Here is an 18,472-nt window from a genome sequence, read left to right on the forward strand (position 1 = left end):
TATGTGAATTCGGATTTGAATAAAGAAAGTCAAGGCCAAATCTGGCCCTGGGTGAGGTTTGTTATGCTTTCACCTCAAAAGAAGAAGGGGAAATGGAGGGTTTTTGTTATGGAAAATATGACCTCTGGATACAGTCTGCAATCTTTAATAAAAGCTACTCGGTAACGCTTTAGGACTCTTATTTTAAAGCGTTAACAGCTACTCAAGTTATCTTGTATTTGGTTTTCAGATAAAGGGTTATTGGCAGTTTCCTTTTTTTTCTCTGATCTGACAATATCAGAATAATAATAACTTATTAATAATATATAAAAAAACTAATAAAGTGATGATTTTTTTGTCTGTCCCTGTTATTACTAAATAATTATTTCTGAAGTGACATTTATATCCACATTTAAAAAATCATAAATAAAACAAATGTTATTTTTTTAAAGCTAGCATTATTTTATTAAAGAACAAACTCTGCTTTTGATTGTGTTTTTTGAATATAAACCAGAGTTCATTTAATTGTGTTTAAATAAATTATTTTAAAAAATTTAAATGAAATAATTTTAGTATTAAAAAAAACTTTTTTGAACACAAGGCCAACTGACTTTCACAAATGGCCTCATGTTTGTGAATGGACGACTTTGACTTTTGTTCAAATTACATACTTGCAATCTTTCCTAAGGTCAGCATGACAGTGTTAGTCAGAAATTTAGAGCATGAAACAAAAGGCCCAAATAAATATTGAATAACCACAAACTCTATCCTCCAACTGTTGTAAACAGAAATGGTTCTGCAGCTAAAATCAATGCATAACACTGGAAGCTCTCCAAAAACTACTGTCATGAGACTGCCACAGAAAATAAGTCTGTCAAGGAATCATTGTTTAGAAATTACATGTGGATTAATCAATAATCAATTTTGTTTACATTTAAGAAAATAAAAGTGTTTGAAACTATTTAAAGGGCCTATACCATGCTATACTGAAGCCCTTTAAAGTAATATCCATATATATGATAATTTATTAACTTTGGCACACTAAATAATTATTTTTTCAATGAAATATGAGTTATTTTTGCAGCTCAATTTCCTACTAGGAAGTAAGACAACTCAATCTCTGAGGCACCAGCTTTCGCTCCGTGTGAGTGAGCCAGCCTCCACACTGAGTCTGCGTTTCTTCCACGAAAACAAACAACATCTGACCTTTTTCAAAGATGGATGTGCATTTTGTGGAGCTTTATAAAAGTGTATAGCCGATCACCGCTAGCCCTGCGGGGAAATTGAATGTGTGCCTTAGCCTCGGGAAGGAACTGGCAGTGCAATCTCTTCCTGGATGTGGCTGTTTTTATCTACGTCACAATTTGAGAACCCAATCGTTTTCATTGATTGTAATGGGCGGGTGGTCAGAGTACAGATTTTTAGAGGAATACTCAGAAATGCGTGATAGGAGCAAAATACCGCCTTGTATTTATTTATTTATTTCTTTTATTTTAATGATTATTAGGATACACTTAAAAGCTCAAAAAGTTGATTTTGCATGATATAGGCCCTTTAAATATTTGCTTTATTTATGTGTAAACTTTAAATAATACAAAATAAAATACCTTTTTTTTTTTTTTTTTTCAAACAAGACAAAGTGTTTTTTATGAGGTATAATTTGCTCTTTTGCTGGCTTGAGTATGGTCTTGTTAGCAGATCAATAACTTTGTCAGTGATGAAATTCATACTGAGCCTTTTGTTTCCTTGGGAAGCTTGAGAAACAAAGATTTATTATACCTCAGAGCTATTATTATAATGAAAGATAGCGAGCTTAGCTTGCACTTCTGCTGCATTAAAAACTGCTTTGTTTGTGTTATTCTAGATATTCTATGGTCAAATAAATCTTCAATTATCATATTTTATTCAATATATTTCCACAAAAGAGCAGACACTAGCTTTGATTTATATAATTCAGACTTGCATTTTTTAACCAAATCCAGTCAGATCCAATTCAAAAAGAGACAAATACATTTCCAGAGTGTACAGTGAATAAACTGTGTTCAAAGACAAGCGTCTTTATCAATAAGGAACTGTTAATAGCCACTGACATTTTGCTTTGTGATTAATGAGCTCCTTCGCTGTAATCAAGTGAACTTTCAAAATGTGCCTTTGCCAATAATCCAATTCAGCTGGAAACGCCTGAAAGAAAAAGAGAAAAAAAAAGGAAAACCAAGAAAACCACCCTCTTAAAATCCCCAAAATGCTTTCCAACTGCACAGTGATCAAAGAATTGATTCATCAGTCTTTATTTTAGTGTTAAAGTCTACCTCCTTTTTTTCCCACAAGCTGCTTTTTTTCCACCCTCAGTGATTACTGAAAGTCGAAGGAAAATTCATTTCATTCTTTCAGTGATGAAAGTCAGCATATTTGTAGGGAGCAGGAATAGGAGCATTAATCAAGTGCAGGGGCAGACCAATAACGGGCTCTGTAATCACGCTGGAGTGGGGCTCTAACTTTGGGCAGTGTCGCGTGGTCATTCATCACTGGGGAAACCGAGAACCAGTGGGGAAGATTAATAACAAGTGCATTAGTCAGTGTTTAGATGTGACCGGTGCACTTGTGGGTCATGCAGGAAAGTCATGGTTGCAAAATAAATTAACATGATCAGCCATTGATTTGGCAGAGAAGCTCTTCTGTAATGTGCAGCTGTAACAAAACAAGCACCTTAAAATTTGTTCATGACGTATTAAAATATAAATATAATATATAAAAATATATATATATATATATATATATATATGTATATATATATATATATATATATATATATATATATATATATATATATATATATATATATATATATATATATATATATATATATATATATATATATGTATATATATATATATATATATATATATATATATATGTATATATATATATATATATATATATATATATATATATATATATATATGTATATATATATATATATATATATATATATATATACACATACCTGTCCTTTTAATGTTTTACTTTTTTTTCTTTTGCATCAAAGCTGTAGTAAGAGCCAGTTAAAACACGATGCACAACCAACGTTTTTCTGTCTTCTCATCCCCGCCCTCTAGTTTGCTCTGAATTAAGGATTCATTTCTCTGCACTTGGAACGCCTTTCAGATAAAACCACTGCACAAAATGCCATGTGCTGCCTGTATAATTCAGAAAATTGAGGTGCCAGAATGGAAAAGGGGGGAGAAAGAGAGAAGCAGAAAAAGAAAATCACCTTTTTTTTTATTTTATTTTTTTAGTTTAGAGCAAGCTAAGGATTTTCTTTTTTAAATGTGTTCCTTTCCTAGCGGTTATAACCTAAAGGTATTTAAACATACAGAGTGAATATTTAAGTAAAGCTTCAAAAGGCAATAAACATGAATAAAAAGAAGGAAAAAGGTGAACTGTCTTTGGTTTATTTTTATTATCGACATTCAAAATGATGATAAAAAGGATAGAATATAGCATCAATACAATTATCCTGGCTTAAAAATGAATATTGCATCAAGCAGAATATCATATTAGGATTTGAGGTAAGGTATTATTTTTACTGTTTTAAAAGAGAAAAAAAAGTCAGAGAATACAATTTATACCTTTGAACATGCCTGTTTCTGTTGGTTTGCATTCATAAAGTAAAGCTTTTGATGTTAATTTCTGAGAGGCATGGACAGAATAATAACTTTGCAATATAGTTTGTGTAATGAGTTTTGTGCAGCATTCTGCAATCAAAAATGTGGGCATGTTTTGTAGCCTTGGGGTTTAGCTCTGCATAAAAAGAGCTCACAGCCATTGTTGACTACCATCTAAAATTGACTGCTCTGGAACAGTGGCAACAGTTTTATTTTTCTTTCACTACATGATTGTGACCTTCTATTGACCTGGAGAAGGTCCAGCTGTGCATCCGCCAGCCGGTAATTTGTCAGTTGCACAACAGCCTGGCAGAGCTCGCCACGGAAAATAAATAAGAGTGAATCCAGCATCTATCAAGGAACTTATTCCCATTACCATTGCTGGAAAGAATAGTGAGCCTCATCTCCATGTTGCTTCTCAGACTATCACTCAGCTATGTTGCCAAAATCAAGAACTTTTCCAAAGAGAGATTATATTCTGTTCACAGAAGGGTAACAATTTTATCAGCTATAGTTCACAAGAATATATATTTTCTGGAACCAATAGATGTCATGCTTGATATGCTGTCAGGTACAGAATATTGTGCTTGACTACTTTTGTGGATTTGTATACCTAAAGGACATCTTTTTTTCATTTTACCAAGATCACAACCACACTGTTTGCAAGAAACAAGGATGCACTGTTTCCTGTGAATGGATTGAGGTCATATACCAGCCATGTTGGCCTCTTTTTTATTTTTTTCAATGAGTCAAAATCATCTCACACTGACATAAACTGGTATAAATTAGTGCATTTGAAACTCAAACTTACATCTTAACACATTTATACATTTTAGTTCTTGTAAGTGTGTCTGCAGCTATGGTTTAAAAACCCACTCCAAATAAATGTGTTATTTGGAGCATTTTTCTTCTGATAGAGTAGATATGTAAAGAAAATTAAGTCTAAAATTCCTTTTCTTAGTATTGTTTTTTTAAAGTCTTGAATCAGGAGCAGAAGAAGAAATGCCATTTGAGAAGCAATGTTTGACAATGCTTGTCTGCTCTTTCCTCCTCTGAGGAAAATCAAAACTATATAGCTGCATAGCTCTAATGTTGCTCACTATTTTTGTTGCACCGGTAATTTTAGTTGGGGATGTGAGAGTATGTAAGCTAGCAGTAGAGTGTGTAAACAGATGGATGATGGGATGTGGGGGTGGACTCAATGCCAACCGTCCTGCACACAACTTTCGAATGAACTACTGCCACTCTGCAGAAAGTATGTCCTGGAAAACCACACAGATTTATTTTTTAATTTTGTCTCAAAATGGCATCATCATAATTAAAAAATCAACTATGTTTACAATAGAGCAAAAGCTGATCGTAGTGGAACTTTCTGACTTATTCTACAACCTTTTCCCAGCCTACTTATCTGTAAGCTAGTTTATAAACAACAAAATGAAGATCTAGTTCTTATGTTTTTATTCTTTGAGCAATGAACACAATTTAAGATCATTTGATGTCAATGAATAACATGCAACAAAAAAACAGCAAAAAAGGTACTGAAAGAGAAAAGTTGGATTTACTACACTGTTTTGGTGGGAAAGCAGTCCTAGAATATTCTTTCAGTGAGTTATTGCTCCAACAAATTTGATATGCCATTTGTGTGCTGCCAATGTATTCACATTAAAAATCAAATAAAAAAACTATCTTTGTTTGATAAGCGTAAACTAGTCATAGCACGGGTGGAGCTGTACCATGAAGTGTAGAGTTAGATGTTTCATTTTTTGCTATTTGGGGGCATTTAATCACATTTTAGGCAGTTTAGCCAGATTATTGGTGTCTTCCATATCAGCTCTCGGAAACACTTGAAAACAATCACAGGTATAGGCAGGATATCATCGAGCTCCAGACGAGAGCAGATTGGAATTTCCCAAAAATAGGGAAAAAGACCCCGACTCTAAGACGAACATCAGCTAAATGAATCAAGTAAAAAAAATAAACATTAATTTAACAAAAACTAAAGGTTAACACATGCAAAATGAAAAGTGAACCATGGCAGCCTAATCAGCTGTGAGCTGTGGCTGTGAGCAAAGGAGGATCAGGTATGTGCTCATCACAGTCCCAGACTTGCTGAGCTGCCTCTGCGTTCGCTCGCAGAAGCGAAGCGAAGCGTGCATTCTGATTCACTGACATGTCTCTGTGCACTGATGGGGTTGAAATGCCCCCTCTCAACACATTTCTCTTTCTGACAGTCCTGTTCACCTCTTGTTTCATGTGCCGCCTCTTATCTATATAATGCATTGTTTTAAAGGCCAATTAAAGGCTTTCCTCCTCCCTCAGTCTCAACAACTCCTATTGTTTGAAATGTTTTGAAGATGTCAGAATCAATGAGAAGAAAAAGTGAATATTTCAGTTGTTTTTCCAAATGCTCGCTTCATTTAGCCTTTCTAGCTGTGCAAATGAAAAATACATCAGAAAAACCTTTGAATAAAATTTTAAACGTCAGTAAGATTGGAACAAACAAATATAGAAAAATTAGTGTGTTATAAGTATGTTTTTTATTTTACATTTACTTTTTTCTTTTTACATTTAACATTTTTTGTACACTGTACTTCTCAAAAACTGTCGTAATGAGAAATATGGTAATGATTTTTTTGCGTTTTTCTTCTCATATTTTGAGGATGCAGCTTTTGAATATTCCAGCACACATACACACACACACATAATTACACGTGTATTTTTAAAATTGGAGCATACATATTGAGATTTCTTATATGTAATAATGTAAAAAATGTAAAGTCTTGCTTGTTAATTGGCTTTACACTAAACGCAAAACAAAAAAGAATACACAAAGTGCATTAAATGTACAATATCGTGTCAACTGTTCCAGAGAAGTCAGGTTTTGTAGCTGAATTTCACTTAAACAAAAAAAATCATTTTAAATTGATTTCTCTGTAATTGATAGCTTTTTAGGATTATGTTAGGTAGAAAAATATTGTTCATTTGTAACAATAGTTTGTAAAACATGAAACAATATAATTTATTTTAGTTTCCTTTTTAATAAATACAAAACAAATATTTAAGTTTAGTGTTGGCAAACCTGATAACCACGATTGTCGTGAAATTTGTTGCAACCAGAAGAATGTGTGTGTGTGTGTGTGAGAGTGCATGGCTGGGGACAGGCCTGCGGGCTACCTCGCCAGTACCCACTGGGGCTCACCCTCCCTTTTGCAGAGTAGGAAGGGCAGCGGGGGGGATAACGGAGGACGGGTTGAGGAACGTGTTGAGTGAGGGGGGCTGTAGAGGTTAGTGTAGTGTGGGGGAAGGTAGGGGTGGAGCTTTGGTTGCGTTGTGATCTTTGGGCTGCATGGGCCGGGTGGCAGGGCTGGCCCGCGGTGACGAGGCTCCGGCTGGGTGGTGGGCGGCTCCTGGGCCCTCTGGGCCCTGGCCTCGTCCTTGGACCCCATCTCGTGTCCAGTGCCCGCTGGCCCCAATGGCTGCCGCCCGGTAGGGCGGAGTGCACCTATCACCTTGCCTATGCCTCCCGGTGCTGGATGGGGGCCTCCTCTGCACCTGACTGGGTGGGAGGGTGGTCCCCCGCCCCCCGCTTGGGCTGCTTGGGTCCCGTCGCTGGGGACGCTCCTTTTCCGGGGATCTCCCCCTCTCTCCTGGTCTGGCTGGTCGAGCTGGGGAGGATCTGGTTCCCCTTATGATCACATGGTTCACTTTGGCAGCGTGCATGTAGCTCCACCCCCACGTGCACACTGCTCCCTGTCTGCTTTATCCCTCCTCCTAACCCACAGTGTATCGACGGACAGATATCTTTCGCTCATCTTAGTGTCAGAATTTCACGTTTGGATGTAATATTTGCCTTTCTGGAGATCTAGGATAAAGGTTTCACATCTTAAAATAATAACCTGTTCAAATTACCAACTCGGAACTTGTATCCCCTCACTTTCTCCCCCTCCCTCTTTATTTTTTTTTTTTTTCTACTACCCCCCCCCCCCCACACACACACACACACAGACACACACACACACTTTCCCTCCTCTCCCTCCCCTTTAATAAAATGCATATATATATTAAAGTGTAAAAAATAAATTAAAAAAAATAAACAAAAAAAAATATAAAGGGGTTTATATCAATTTACACCCTGGCTATCTGAAGATTCATAACCCCTTTTTGTAAAAGTAAAACCTGTCCAACACAAAAGGCTTTCAGCGCTCATCTGTTTGCTCAGTTGTTGGACAGAAAAAGTAAAAAAAAAAAAAAAAAAAAGAAATTTGTTGCAGGACTCATCGTCTTGCCTGTGGCTGTGCTTTGCACTTGCTCATTCACGACAAATCGTCAACAGAAACCCATTAGAAACAATTGCGGACGTCTCCTGAAGGACAAAAATTCCACCAATGGCAGCAATTGTTAATTCCTGATAGGCAGTTAGTCCTTGCAACATAACAATGGTTTGTAGGCACTGCAAGTTCACTGGTTAGTTTCAAAGATGACCTACCGTGAATGGAAATGAGCCTAATGGGCACATACTGCAGGAAAAAAATGTCCTGCAAGATTAAAAAATAAATAAATAAGTGCCTCGTAGTACCTGCATTTTGAAAAGCCATCAGTTAAGGACAATTGCTTTCGAAAACAGATGCAAAACTCAATTAAAGCTTCAGCCCAAAGCTGCCATGCCTCTTTGCTATTTTGTTCACTTCCAGAATTTGTGGTTTCAAGCAATTTTTGTTTTTTTTTGTTGTAATATAACCTTTTCTGGAGTAACCGCGTTAAAACCGGTTGTTATCCGCAGCAAAGATAAGAGTCACCAAAAACTGTAATTGTCACACAGGATGTCAAGGATGAATGCTTTAATGATTACACAACTGACAGTAAGGCTACGAGAGGCTGCTTCCAGGTGAAATTAGGTGCAGATGCCTGTTCACTCGTTCCAGTCATTTCACTTATTACATGCTCTATAAACACATCGGCAAAGAAAAAAAAGAATTCCATTTTTTAATTTCTCTATTCCAGGGAAGAGGCAATGATATCCACATACTTTGATACGGTAGAAGACCTGTTGGCATCTTTTGGGCCGGTTCGAGATTGTTCCAAAGAGAATGGAGGCTGCAAAAGGAATTTCAAGTGTGTTTCAGATCGTCAGTTAGACTCTACTGGTTGCATGGTGAGTATATTTTTTTAACTCCTTTTTTATTTTTTTTCTGTATCTACAGTGGGGAAAAACAGTAGGTGATGTTCACCAAGTCTGCAAGTTGTCCCACTTAAAATAATGAGAAGGATCTGTAATGTTCATTATAGGTACACTTCACCTGTGAGAGACAAAATGTATACTAAAAAAAGTATTTGGATGATAAAAAAGAAATGCTTTACAGCTTATTTTCTAGTGTAGATAGGTTCATTCCAGTCTTTTTCAGGTTCTTGGTGTCCTTAGACTGCTTTTTGGTCTTATCCATGATGGACAGGTGGCAGACTGACTGTTTAAGGGTGTGGACAGGTGTCTTTTATACAGATTATGAGTTCTAACATGGGCCTTAAATACAGATAACAAGTGGAGGATAGAAGAGCTTCTTGAAGAAGAAGTAACCAGTCTTTGAGACTAGAATTATCTTGTGTTTGTAGGAGCTAAATATGTTTTTTCTGCAACAATAGAAAAATAAACTCTTTAAAAACAATACAATGTGATTTCCAAAATTATTATTTTTTTCATTCTTTTTCTCACAGTTGATGTAACCGTAGGATGAACATTACTGACGTCTTTCATCTTTTTTAAGTGGGACAACTTGCAGAATCTGTGACTACCAAAGACTTTCTGACCCCACTGCAAATGGCATTCTGGGACAGATGATTTAAGTTAACAGTATTCTTTCAAGGTCCCATGAAATTGAGTTGTCACTTTTTAAAACCCATTTTTAAGATAGCAATCAATTCCAATTTAATCCTGCTATCACAAGCTATCCTTTGTATATTTTTGATGTAATTCTGTCCTCCAGCAACAACTTTGTTATGGCTGATTTAAACACTCCATTCTTCCAGAAGGATTCTTTTATATTTTTCAGATTTTCACATTAACTGGTATGCAAAACAGAGTGATGCATGTCTTATTTTTTAGGATTGTAATTAGGGGTGTAACGATAAAATCAATGAATCGTTGAATTGATTTGTATTCCTACAATCCAACCAGATTGATTTTAGCTGTTAATTGAAATAACCTATTCCATTATTAAATCGTTTCAAAATAAAATAACTGTAATTGAGTAGCATTTGGTTTGAGGCACTGTTGTATTTATTTTTACTGTAACGTATAAACGACCGAGTGCATCACAGTGGACAACACACATGTGACCATACAGTGTGCTAGATTGTTCTAACAATGTTATTTATATATTATTTTGAGATGGAAACAGTGTGCTGAACGTTAGGAAACTAAAATATGATGGATTTGCCCTTATTTCTTGTTTATTTGTTTGTTTGTATCCACATTTAATTTTAATTTGATTATTTTGCAAGAAAAAGAAGGAATCTGGAAAACTTTACCTGCACTGTTCAGTACCCAGGTATTTATCTCTGACTCACACTGGTGGAATTTCTGGCTGAAAATGTCCTGAATCGATTTTTGTATAACCAATTACAAATTATGACATGAATCGAATCTGAATCGTTACACCCCTAATATTAATACAACAATTGAGATCATTATAAATGTTATAGTGTTAGCATAGAATAAGAAATAATTCAACATGTTTACTTGTGGTTATGGATAAGTACGGTATAAATGTCTATATCTTTCTTATACTCCTTTTTTTTGTCCTTAATCAAATTTACAAAGAAACAAAATGCTGCTTTGTTTTCTCTGAGATCAGTACATCCAGGGGCACAACCTAACATTTTTGTTTTCACCTGTAGCTTTCCGTCCTTTGAGATGCAACCATCCATGCACTAATTCTGAATACAATAATAATTGATAAAAAGTATTTTTAGTTTATAACAGTATGATATTGAAAATGTAACAGCTTGTGAGAAATTCCACATTTACATTTGTGGTAAAACTTGGAAAATGACCTGAAACATTTGTTTGGGTTTCTACCCCCTGATTTTTGCAATGTCAAACTTTAACAAACAAACTCTTCATGCAAAATACTCAGGGGTGTCTCAAACCAGTCACTGTTCTACAGTTGCAGCGTGATGAAGATGGTTTTATCCTACATCATTAGGTAATTTATATTTCTACAAAAATCATGCATTACTTAGAGTAGTTTGTCCTGTGGTTAAAAGAAGTCATCACCTGCGATTCTTGTGAACATAAGCACAATCGGTCTATATGCTTTTGGACTAAAGAGGATTTCTTTTACGCACATAGAAAATCATAACAGCGTAACTAATTTTGTTAAAGTGGGAAAATATTTTTCTTGGTTTTATAGATTATTTTTCTGCATATATTTTCATATATGTAGAACAGTTTTTGAGTCAACATTAGTCTCATTATCAATAAAGATAAAAAAAAAAAAAAATCATGAACACAACCTACTTTAATCATTGTAAATGTGTACAATGTTCTAGCTCCGCCCCTGTTTGTTACCTAAACCTTACTTTGGCTTTTGTCGTAACATTGCATTGCTGACCTTTTCTCCTGACATGTTTGCAAGTTAAATGTGACTGAAAACTTCTAATGTCAGGCTTTGGACAGCACAAGGTAGGCTTGCGTTGTAAAGTAATTAAATTGATGAGCCGTCTCAATTGCTGGAGGAGGATTCTGTGAGTCATTAAAAGCTTGGATGGGACTATAAATCGATAGGTCTTTTTGTTGTTTGTGGCAACAGAGACAAAGACATATTGAGCAATTCTCTTGTTTTCCTCTCTTCATCAACATCTTTCAAGCAGAAAAAAAATGACTGCATGTTTTCCTTTGCAGAAAATTACCATTAAAAATGCTTACAAATCCTATTTGGGGAACTTTTTGACAGCAGCTACAACACTTTTTACTTAAATGATGCATTTTTAATTGCTGCTGATCCACTCTAATAAATAATATGAAGATTTGTTTTCTGTTTTTTTTCTTGGAGAAGCTTTAAGTAGTCTTATTCTAACAAAACCTTTATTTTAAGTCTTTAAATGAACCACAATTATTTTAAGTTTCCCAATAAAAAACAAATTATAATCAATTTATTGTAATATCAAACTCACTTCAAGTCATAAAACTATTGTGAGCTATCCATATGAACAAAATACATTCGTCTTAGCATATAATTAAACACATTTTAAGCCTTGCTACTTGTTATAGAAATCTTTTCACACTAATAGGTCTTTGTTTGATATCTTTCATTGAAAAAAAATCTTATAAAAGTTTTATTTTCCTTTTAAAACTTGAATTCTTAAAGAAATTGTTTTATTTATACCATAAATGCATTTTTTAAAGGTCACAGTAAATTATTACCACTTTGACCTTGCCAGAAATATTTTTATATTACTCAGTAAAGGAATAATACAACACTTGTCCCACGCTTAACAAACTTTAATGTCCACTTGAGTATTTTCTTTATTACTGGATGCTTTGCATGGCATTAAATAACTTCAACTTGTAAAAGAATAGGCATCTGTATTAGGGGTTCAAGCCATGTTTAATGTATTTGAACTGTGGCAGCTGCATTTACATTTGATAAAGAGCTGGAGACTCTAGAGATTCCTCAAAAGAATCAGACGCCACTATTATTAATAGCTCTGAGACCCACAGGGTGAGAGTGGTGGACAGTCAAGAGAGAGGGTATAAAATATGAATGAGTGCCTACTAATAAGCCTTGGGTTGTTTGTCAAAGTCTATCACAGATCAAGTCTCAGTATATCATGGCAAATTTTTCTCACAGCTTTAACACATATCCAAAAATTGAACAAATCCTAAATTTGTTTTATTAAATACAAAAGGAAATATGCACAAATCCTTAAATAAAATGTATGTTGACTGGTAAATATTTCATTAATTCTATAGTTTGAGCTTAAGCAGACCTACACGGCTAACTTTTGAAGCAAAACTGGCATTCCAGTGTCTATGGTACCCCAATTATTGCAAAAAAACTACCAAAGCCTTCAAAACCCTTAGAGATTAACTCTGAAAATCGTAGACACAGCTGCTATTTTTTTCTTTCTCTTGACACTTGTCACAATCACCCTTGTCACAGTGGGTGCTAACATGCAGACATGCCACAGGGCTTACAATCCATTATCAAAGTCAGTACCTTTCAAGGCTGGCTGCTGCCCTTAAGACAGTCGAAATGCATTTGCAATGAATTATAATTTAGTCGGGCCAGTTTTGACATGCAGGAGACATTAACTATTCTATTGTGCCTTTGTTCCTTTCACTGTCTATGAAAACAGGGAGGATGCTGGTTTATTTCTGTGACCACTGAGCTCAGCAGAGGCGCCGATGTTGCAAACAAAGTGATTACTGACACACAGGGGCAGATTTACTCTCTTTGCACTTGGTGTGAGTTCTGTTTTCGCATAAAAAAGTGACTGCTGGTATTTACTATTGAGGCACAGAGGTAAATTTTCACCTTGGGGGCCTGAGCTTTCTACTCTACGTCTGGCCCTGATGCATAAGTATTCATGGGAGTTTCTCTTTTAGAGTGCAAACTCTAAGGCAGTCAAAAAAATATATATAACAGAGACCTCAGGTTCATTATTTGATATCAGACGGTTAAAAAAAATGCATCCTATTTAAATTAGTTGGTTGGCAAAAGAAGACTGCTGACCCTACCTGAGAACACTTTATTGTCTGATACAATGATGAAATACCAAGCAAGGGCATCGAATTAGGTGCAAACAGTGTTCATACCACTACTTGTGGTTTCCTTGACAGCCTTAGGAAGTAAGAGTTCATCAAGCTAGGGAATTCATTTAAATTATTTAGGGCAAATCAATTAAATTTGAGGGGGTACCGGTAATTTAAACCTAACACAGAAAAACTGTCCAATAGGCATATGCAGTCCATTTTTGAATAACAACTGAAATCAATACATTTGTAGATGTTTGCTGTTCGCAAGCTTTTTTTTTTGTCTGTGTGTGCTGATGGCTTTAGGTAAATATGCAATCTTTGTCTAGTCCTCTCAGTAAACTCCCCCCCTAAGTGGGCACTTTCATCAAATTGCCTGCTGCAGGTAGATTAGACCTTAGGTAGATTAGAAAAGGCTGCTGGTTTCATTTGTGGAGTTGCTTTTATTGAGATGTAAATGGATATGTGTGTGCCTGTAATCCTGTGTGCCAAGTTTTAATAAATGTCTCACTGTGTGCTGGAGAAAAACTGAAGTCTTAAGCCTCTTCGGCGAAATTCACAAGCACGGTAACAGCTGGCTGAACCCACTCGCGTCAGTCAAGACTGCACTACTGAGGCTTCAGCTTGTACTTGCTCATGAAAATTGGTTTAAAAATTGTCAGGACTCCAACTTTAGCTTTTTTAAATTTTTGACACTTGTGGTTCATGCATTAAATACCAAGATAATTTTAAGGTCACTTAAATATTATTTCCTTTTAGTCTAGTCCAGAGGTCTGAAACCTGAGGCTCCAGAGCCACATGCAGCCCTTTTATCTCTCCATTGTGGATGCAAACAGTTTGAATAAATAATGGTTTCGTATTTTTGGTTAATTTTCTTAAAATGTTTAACATGTCAGATAACTGAATCAAATGATCGTAAAAGGTTGAATCTGCTGTCAGTGAGGTATATTATTAGAATACCTTAAAGAACATATTCTTATTATCTGCAGCACAGCAATGCCTAGTTACTGGTTGGAGGCAAAGTTCTTAAAGTATATAATTAAATGTGCATGTATAGATAAAAAAAGTAAAAATAAATACACCACTGTTGTCATGTATATATTTAATTGTCAGAGGAGAAAAAGGAAGAAAATTTACCTTAATGATAGAAAATGCTGTGTTTGATGTGACTTTCCATTTTTAATTAAAGTAAATCTGCTGCAGCAGTAGGGTTTTGTTCGACACAAGTGTATTTTATTTTCAATGGAACTTGTGCATGCTGGTATCAAAAGTAAAATACGCTTATTTTGATATAAAGAGAAAAAATATAACACTGCTATAATTCAATTATTTTGAATTAAAAAAAAATAGATTAATGACCAAAAAAAAGTGTATTTCTAAGCATATTTCTAAAATAATGAAGTGGAAATTCTCTGCTCTCATGGGGTGTTGGTCAGTAAAATGGTGTGTGCTTATACTTTACTTTACTACCTCCCTAGAAGGCCCAAAGCGATTCACAATCGCAGTCCCATTCACCCATGCACACACATGTTCACACACTGATAGCAGCTCTGCTGCCGAACTCTGGTGCCAATAACCACCAATAATGTGGAGTTCAGTGTCTTGCCCAAGGACACCTCAGCCCATGGGCAGACAGGGCGGTAACTAAACCTGTGGTCTTCCAATCAGAGGTCAATATGATTGGGTTCACACAATTGTATGAAGTAAGCAACATTATGTAAATGTCCTGGTTGATATTTGCACAAGCCGCAATCAATAGGCAGCCCTTTAACTTCCAGGTTGAAGCTAGGTGTCAAAAGACTTGCAGAGATAAAACAAGAGCTTCCAACCCAAGTTGAGAAATCTACCAACCACACTGTATTGCTGTGGACATTTCCATGAGACACAAAAATGTCTCTTGAAAATGTAATAGATTGCATTTAACGTATAGAATAACTGATTGCACAAACTCATTTCTTATGTCTCCTGCTCTTAAAGTATTGTACTTAATTCTCATAAGTCTTTAACATTTGAACTACATTGTATAAGGTGTCAGTCTCTCAAATGCTTTTATTGTGCATGGTGAACACACCAACATCAAAACTGCGAATAGCCACACCTACAATCTGAAATATTACAGTCCTCTTTGCAGGACAATATAAACAATGTTTATGCCTTTGACGTTATCGGTCATATTTTTTGCTTTCAAAGAAGTAATCATTTCTATGTGCTTTAATGTACTGTCTATACTGCCCCAGAGCGGGCGCTGCACTTTACAACAATCTGTGTGATTTACATAAGCTGTCACTGGTTGTAACCTTGAGGCTGATCAGTATGTATTTGAGGAACGGTCCAATTTCTTCCTAATGGAAAATAAAATAGACCCCTCTGAAGAGATACTAGTGTAACATGTTTTAAATCTCACCTAGCCCTGGAGAAAGGTCTTTTCATTTCCAGGTCTCACCTCTGCAAACCTTTCATGTACATTTAGTAGTTTCAATAATCAGAACACCTTGCTGTCGGCGCTGTATATGTGAAACTATGGCAATTGTGCTGATTTTTAGTTGTTTGTATATTGAATCTAGCGTGTTAAATTAAATATTTTTAATATTTTGTGAGAGGAAAGCACCGGTCCAGAAGTCTTTGTTTCTTCTACGTTGTTTTCATTTCTTTCTTTTTATTCGTTTTCGTTTTTGGAATATCGTCAACCAAATTCAAGGTGGGCCACATCCCAAGGCTTTTTCCTTTCTGGCATATTGCGGCATTCAGCAAACATAATGTATCTGTCATGCTAATGGAAATACACAGAAGCTTAGCAGATGGAAAGATGTTTGTTGCATATCTTTCATAGGTTTATATCTCTTTTGGGACTTCTCTGGAAGCTGTTTAAATTTGAGATTGGCAAAGATGTATTTTCCAACTCTGAGCACCAATCTAGACTTTAATTTAGCCCCATCAAACTACAGCTATTAATCAAATTTTGTAGAGGAGAGATACTGTTGTCTCTGATCTCATTTAAAGTCTGTTCTACAGAGTCCCAGAATGCAAGAGTTTATTAAAACATGTGGCACAGTCCATTATGAGCTGTCACTGTGCAGCCAGATTTCTGCTTGGCTTCCTCAGGCGTGCATGAAGACCCAGGAGGGGGGGTGGGGGTGAGTGCCATTCCGACCAAAAAAAATTGTGATCCCCATGCCTCGCACGTTCCTATAGTTTGGTGCCCTTAAAAACTGAACATCATGATTTCTCCTGCTTGGCTGCACAACCTAGTTTACCTCAGATGTTTAGTGCTTTATGGTGTAAACTAAATGCACGGGGTTCTTTTATTTCATTCATTTCACCATTCATTATGACTCTCCTGGTTTACTGCTAAGTGCTGTGTCTCATTTAGTACACTACCAAGATTTGGATGAGACTTCAAAAGCAAGTGTAGCATGGAATTCATTTCAGAAAAGCCTGCATCGAAAGCAATATTCAAAATGCATAAATAACTGACATATAGTAATTAAGGCTGCTCTTAAAGGCACACGACTTTTTGGATTGAGAGTGTCATATTTTTGGAAAGAAAGTTGTCCAAGACCATCCTTAACAGGTTGTTAGACTCTAGATCAGGAAAAAAAAAAGAAAATACAATCATTTTAGCCCACAGACGTCCAGGGTTTATCAGTTGTTCAGCAATAATCTTCTTTCTCTTTCGGCTTTTCCCATCAGGGGTCGCCACAGCGAATCATCCTTTTCCACCTCACTCTATCATGAACATCTTCTACCCTAACGTTAGCCAACTTCATGTCCTCTGTTAAGACATCCATGTATCTCCTCTTTGGCCGTCCTCTTGCCCTCCTGCCAGGCAGCTCCATCTCCAACATCCTTCTACCAATATATCCACTATCCCTCCTCTGAACATGTCCAAACCATCTCAGTCTGGCTTCTCTGACTTTGTCGCTAACACAGGCAACATGAGCCGTCCCTCTGATGTACTTGTTCCTTATCCTGTCTAACCTGGTCACTCCTAAGGAGAACCTCAACATCTTCATCTCCGCTACCTCCATCTCAGCCTCTTGTCTCTGTCTCACTGCTACCGTCTCTAACCCATAGAGCAGAGCTGGTCTCATCACTGTCTTGTACACCTTTCCTTTGAGTCTTGCTGACACTCTTCTGTCACACAACACTCCTGACACTTTCCTCCAACCGCTCCAACCTGCCTGCACTCGCCTCTTCACCTCTTTTCCACAATCCCCATCACACTGAACTGTTGACCCCAAGTACTTAAACTCCTGCACCTTCTTCACCTCAGCCCCTTGTAACCTAACGCTTCTACCTTGATCCCTCTCGTTCAGACACATGTATTCTGTCTTACTACGACTGACCTTCATACCTCTTCTTTCCAGAGCAAACCTCCACCTCTCTAGCTGTTCCTCCACCTGCTCTCTACTCTCACTGCAAATTACAATGTCATCCGCAAACATCATTGTCCAGGGAGATTCCTGTCTTACCTCGTCTGTCAGCCTGTCCATCAGCATAGCAAACAAAAAAGGACTCAAAGCTGATCCTTGGTGTAGTCCCACCTCCACCTTGAACTCCTCTGTCTGACCTACAGCACATCTCACCACCGTCATACTTCTCTCATACATGTCCTGAACTGCTCTGACATACTTCTCTGCCACTCCAGACAACCTCATACAGTACCACAGCTCCACCCTCGGCACCCTGTCATACGCCTTCTCTAAATCTACGAACACACAATGCAGCTCCTTCTGACCTTCTCTCTTCTCTTTGCCACCTCTCTCTTCACTCTACGCTGCGCTTCCTTGTACTCCTGTCTACCTTCCTCAGTCCTTTCTACATCCCACTTCCTTTTAGCCAACCTCTTCCTCTGGACGCATTCCTGTACTTCCTCATTCCACCACCAAGTCTCTTTACCGTCTTTCCTCTTTCCAGATGACACACCTAGCACCTCCCTACCTGTTTCCCTGATAATCTCTGCTGTAGTTTCCCAGTCCTCTGGAAGCTCATCCTGACCACCCAGGACCTGCCTCAACTTCTGCCTAAATTCCTCACAAGTTTCTTCATTCTGTAGCTTCCACCACTTGGTCTTCTT

The 18,472-nt window shown here is 36.7% G+C and overlaps 1 protein-coding gene across 1 annotated transcript in view; it reads left to right on the plus strand.

The window, feature by feature from the left end:
• astn2 (astrotactin 2) overlaps window positions 1-18,472 on the plus strand; it is a 326,855-nt gene that overhangs the window by 185,285 nt on the left and 123,098 nt on the right. Inside the window, exon 11 of the mRNA XM_023961099.1 lies at window positions 8,646-8,796. Within this exon, the coding sequence (XP_023816867.1) occupies window positions 8,646-8,796 (151 nt within the window). The remainder of the gene's footprint in view (window positions 1-8,645; window positions 8,797-18,472) is intronic.

Source organism: Oryzias latipes, chromosome 12 (assembly GCF_002234675.1).
Source record: "Oryzias latipes chromosome 12, ASM223467v1".
Classification (NCBI taxonomy): domain Eukaryota; kingdom Metazoa; phylum Chordata; class Actinopteri; order Beloniformes; family Adrianichthyidae; genus Oryzias; species Oryzias latipes.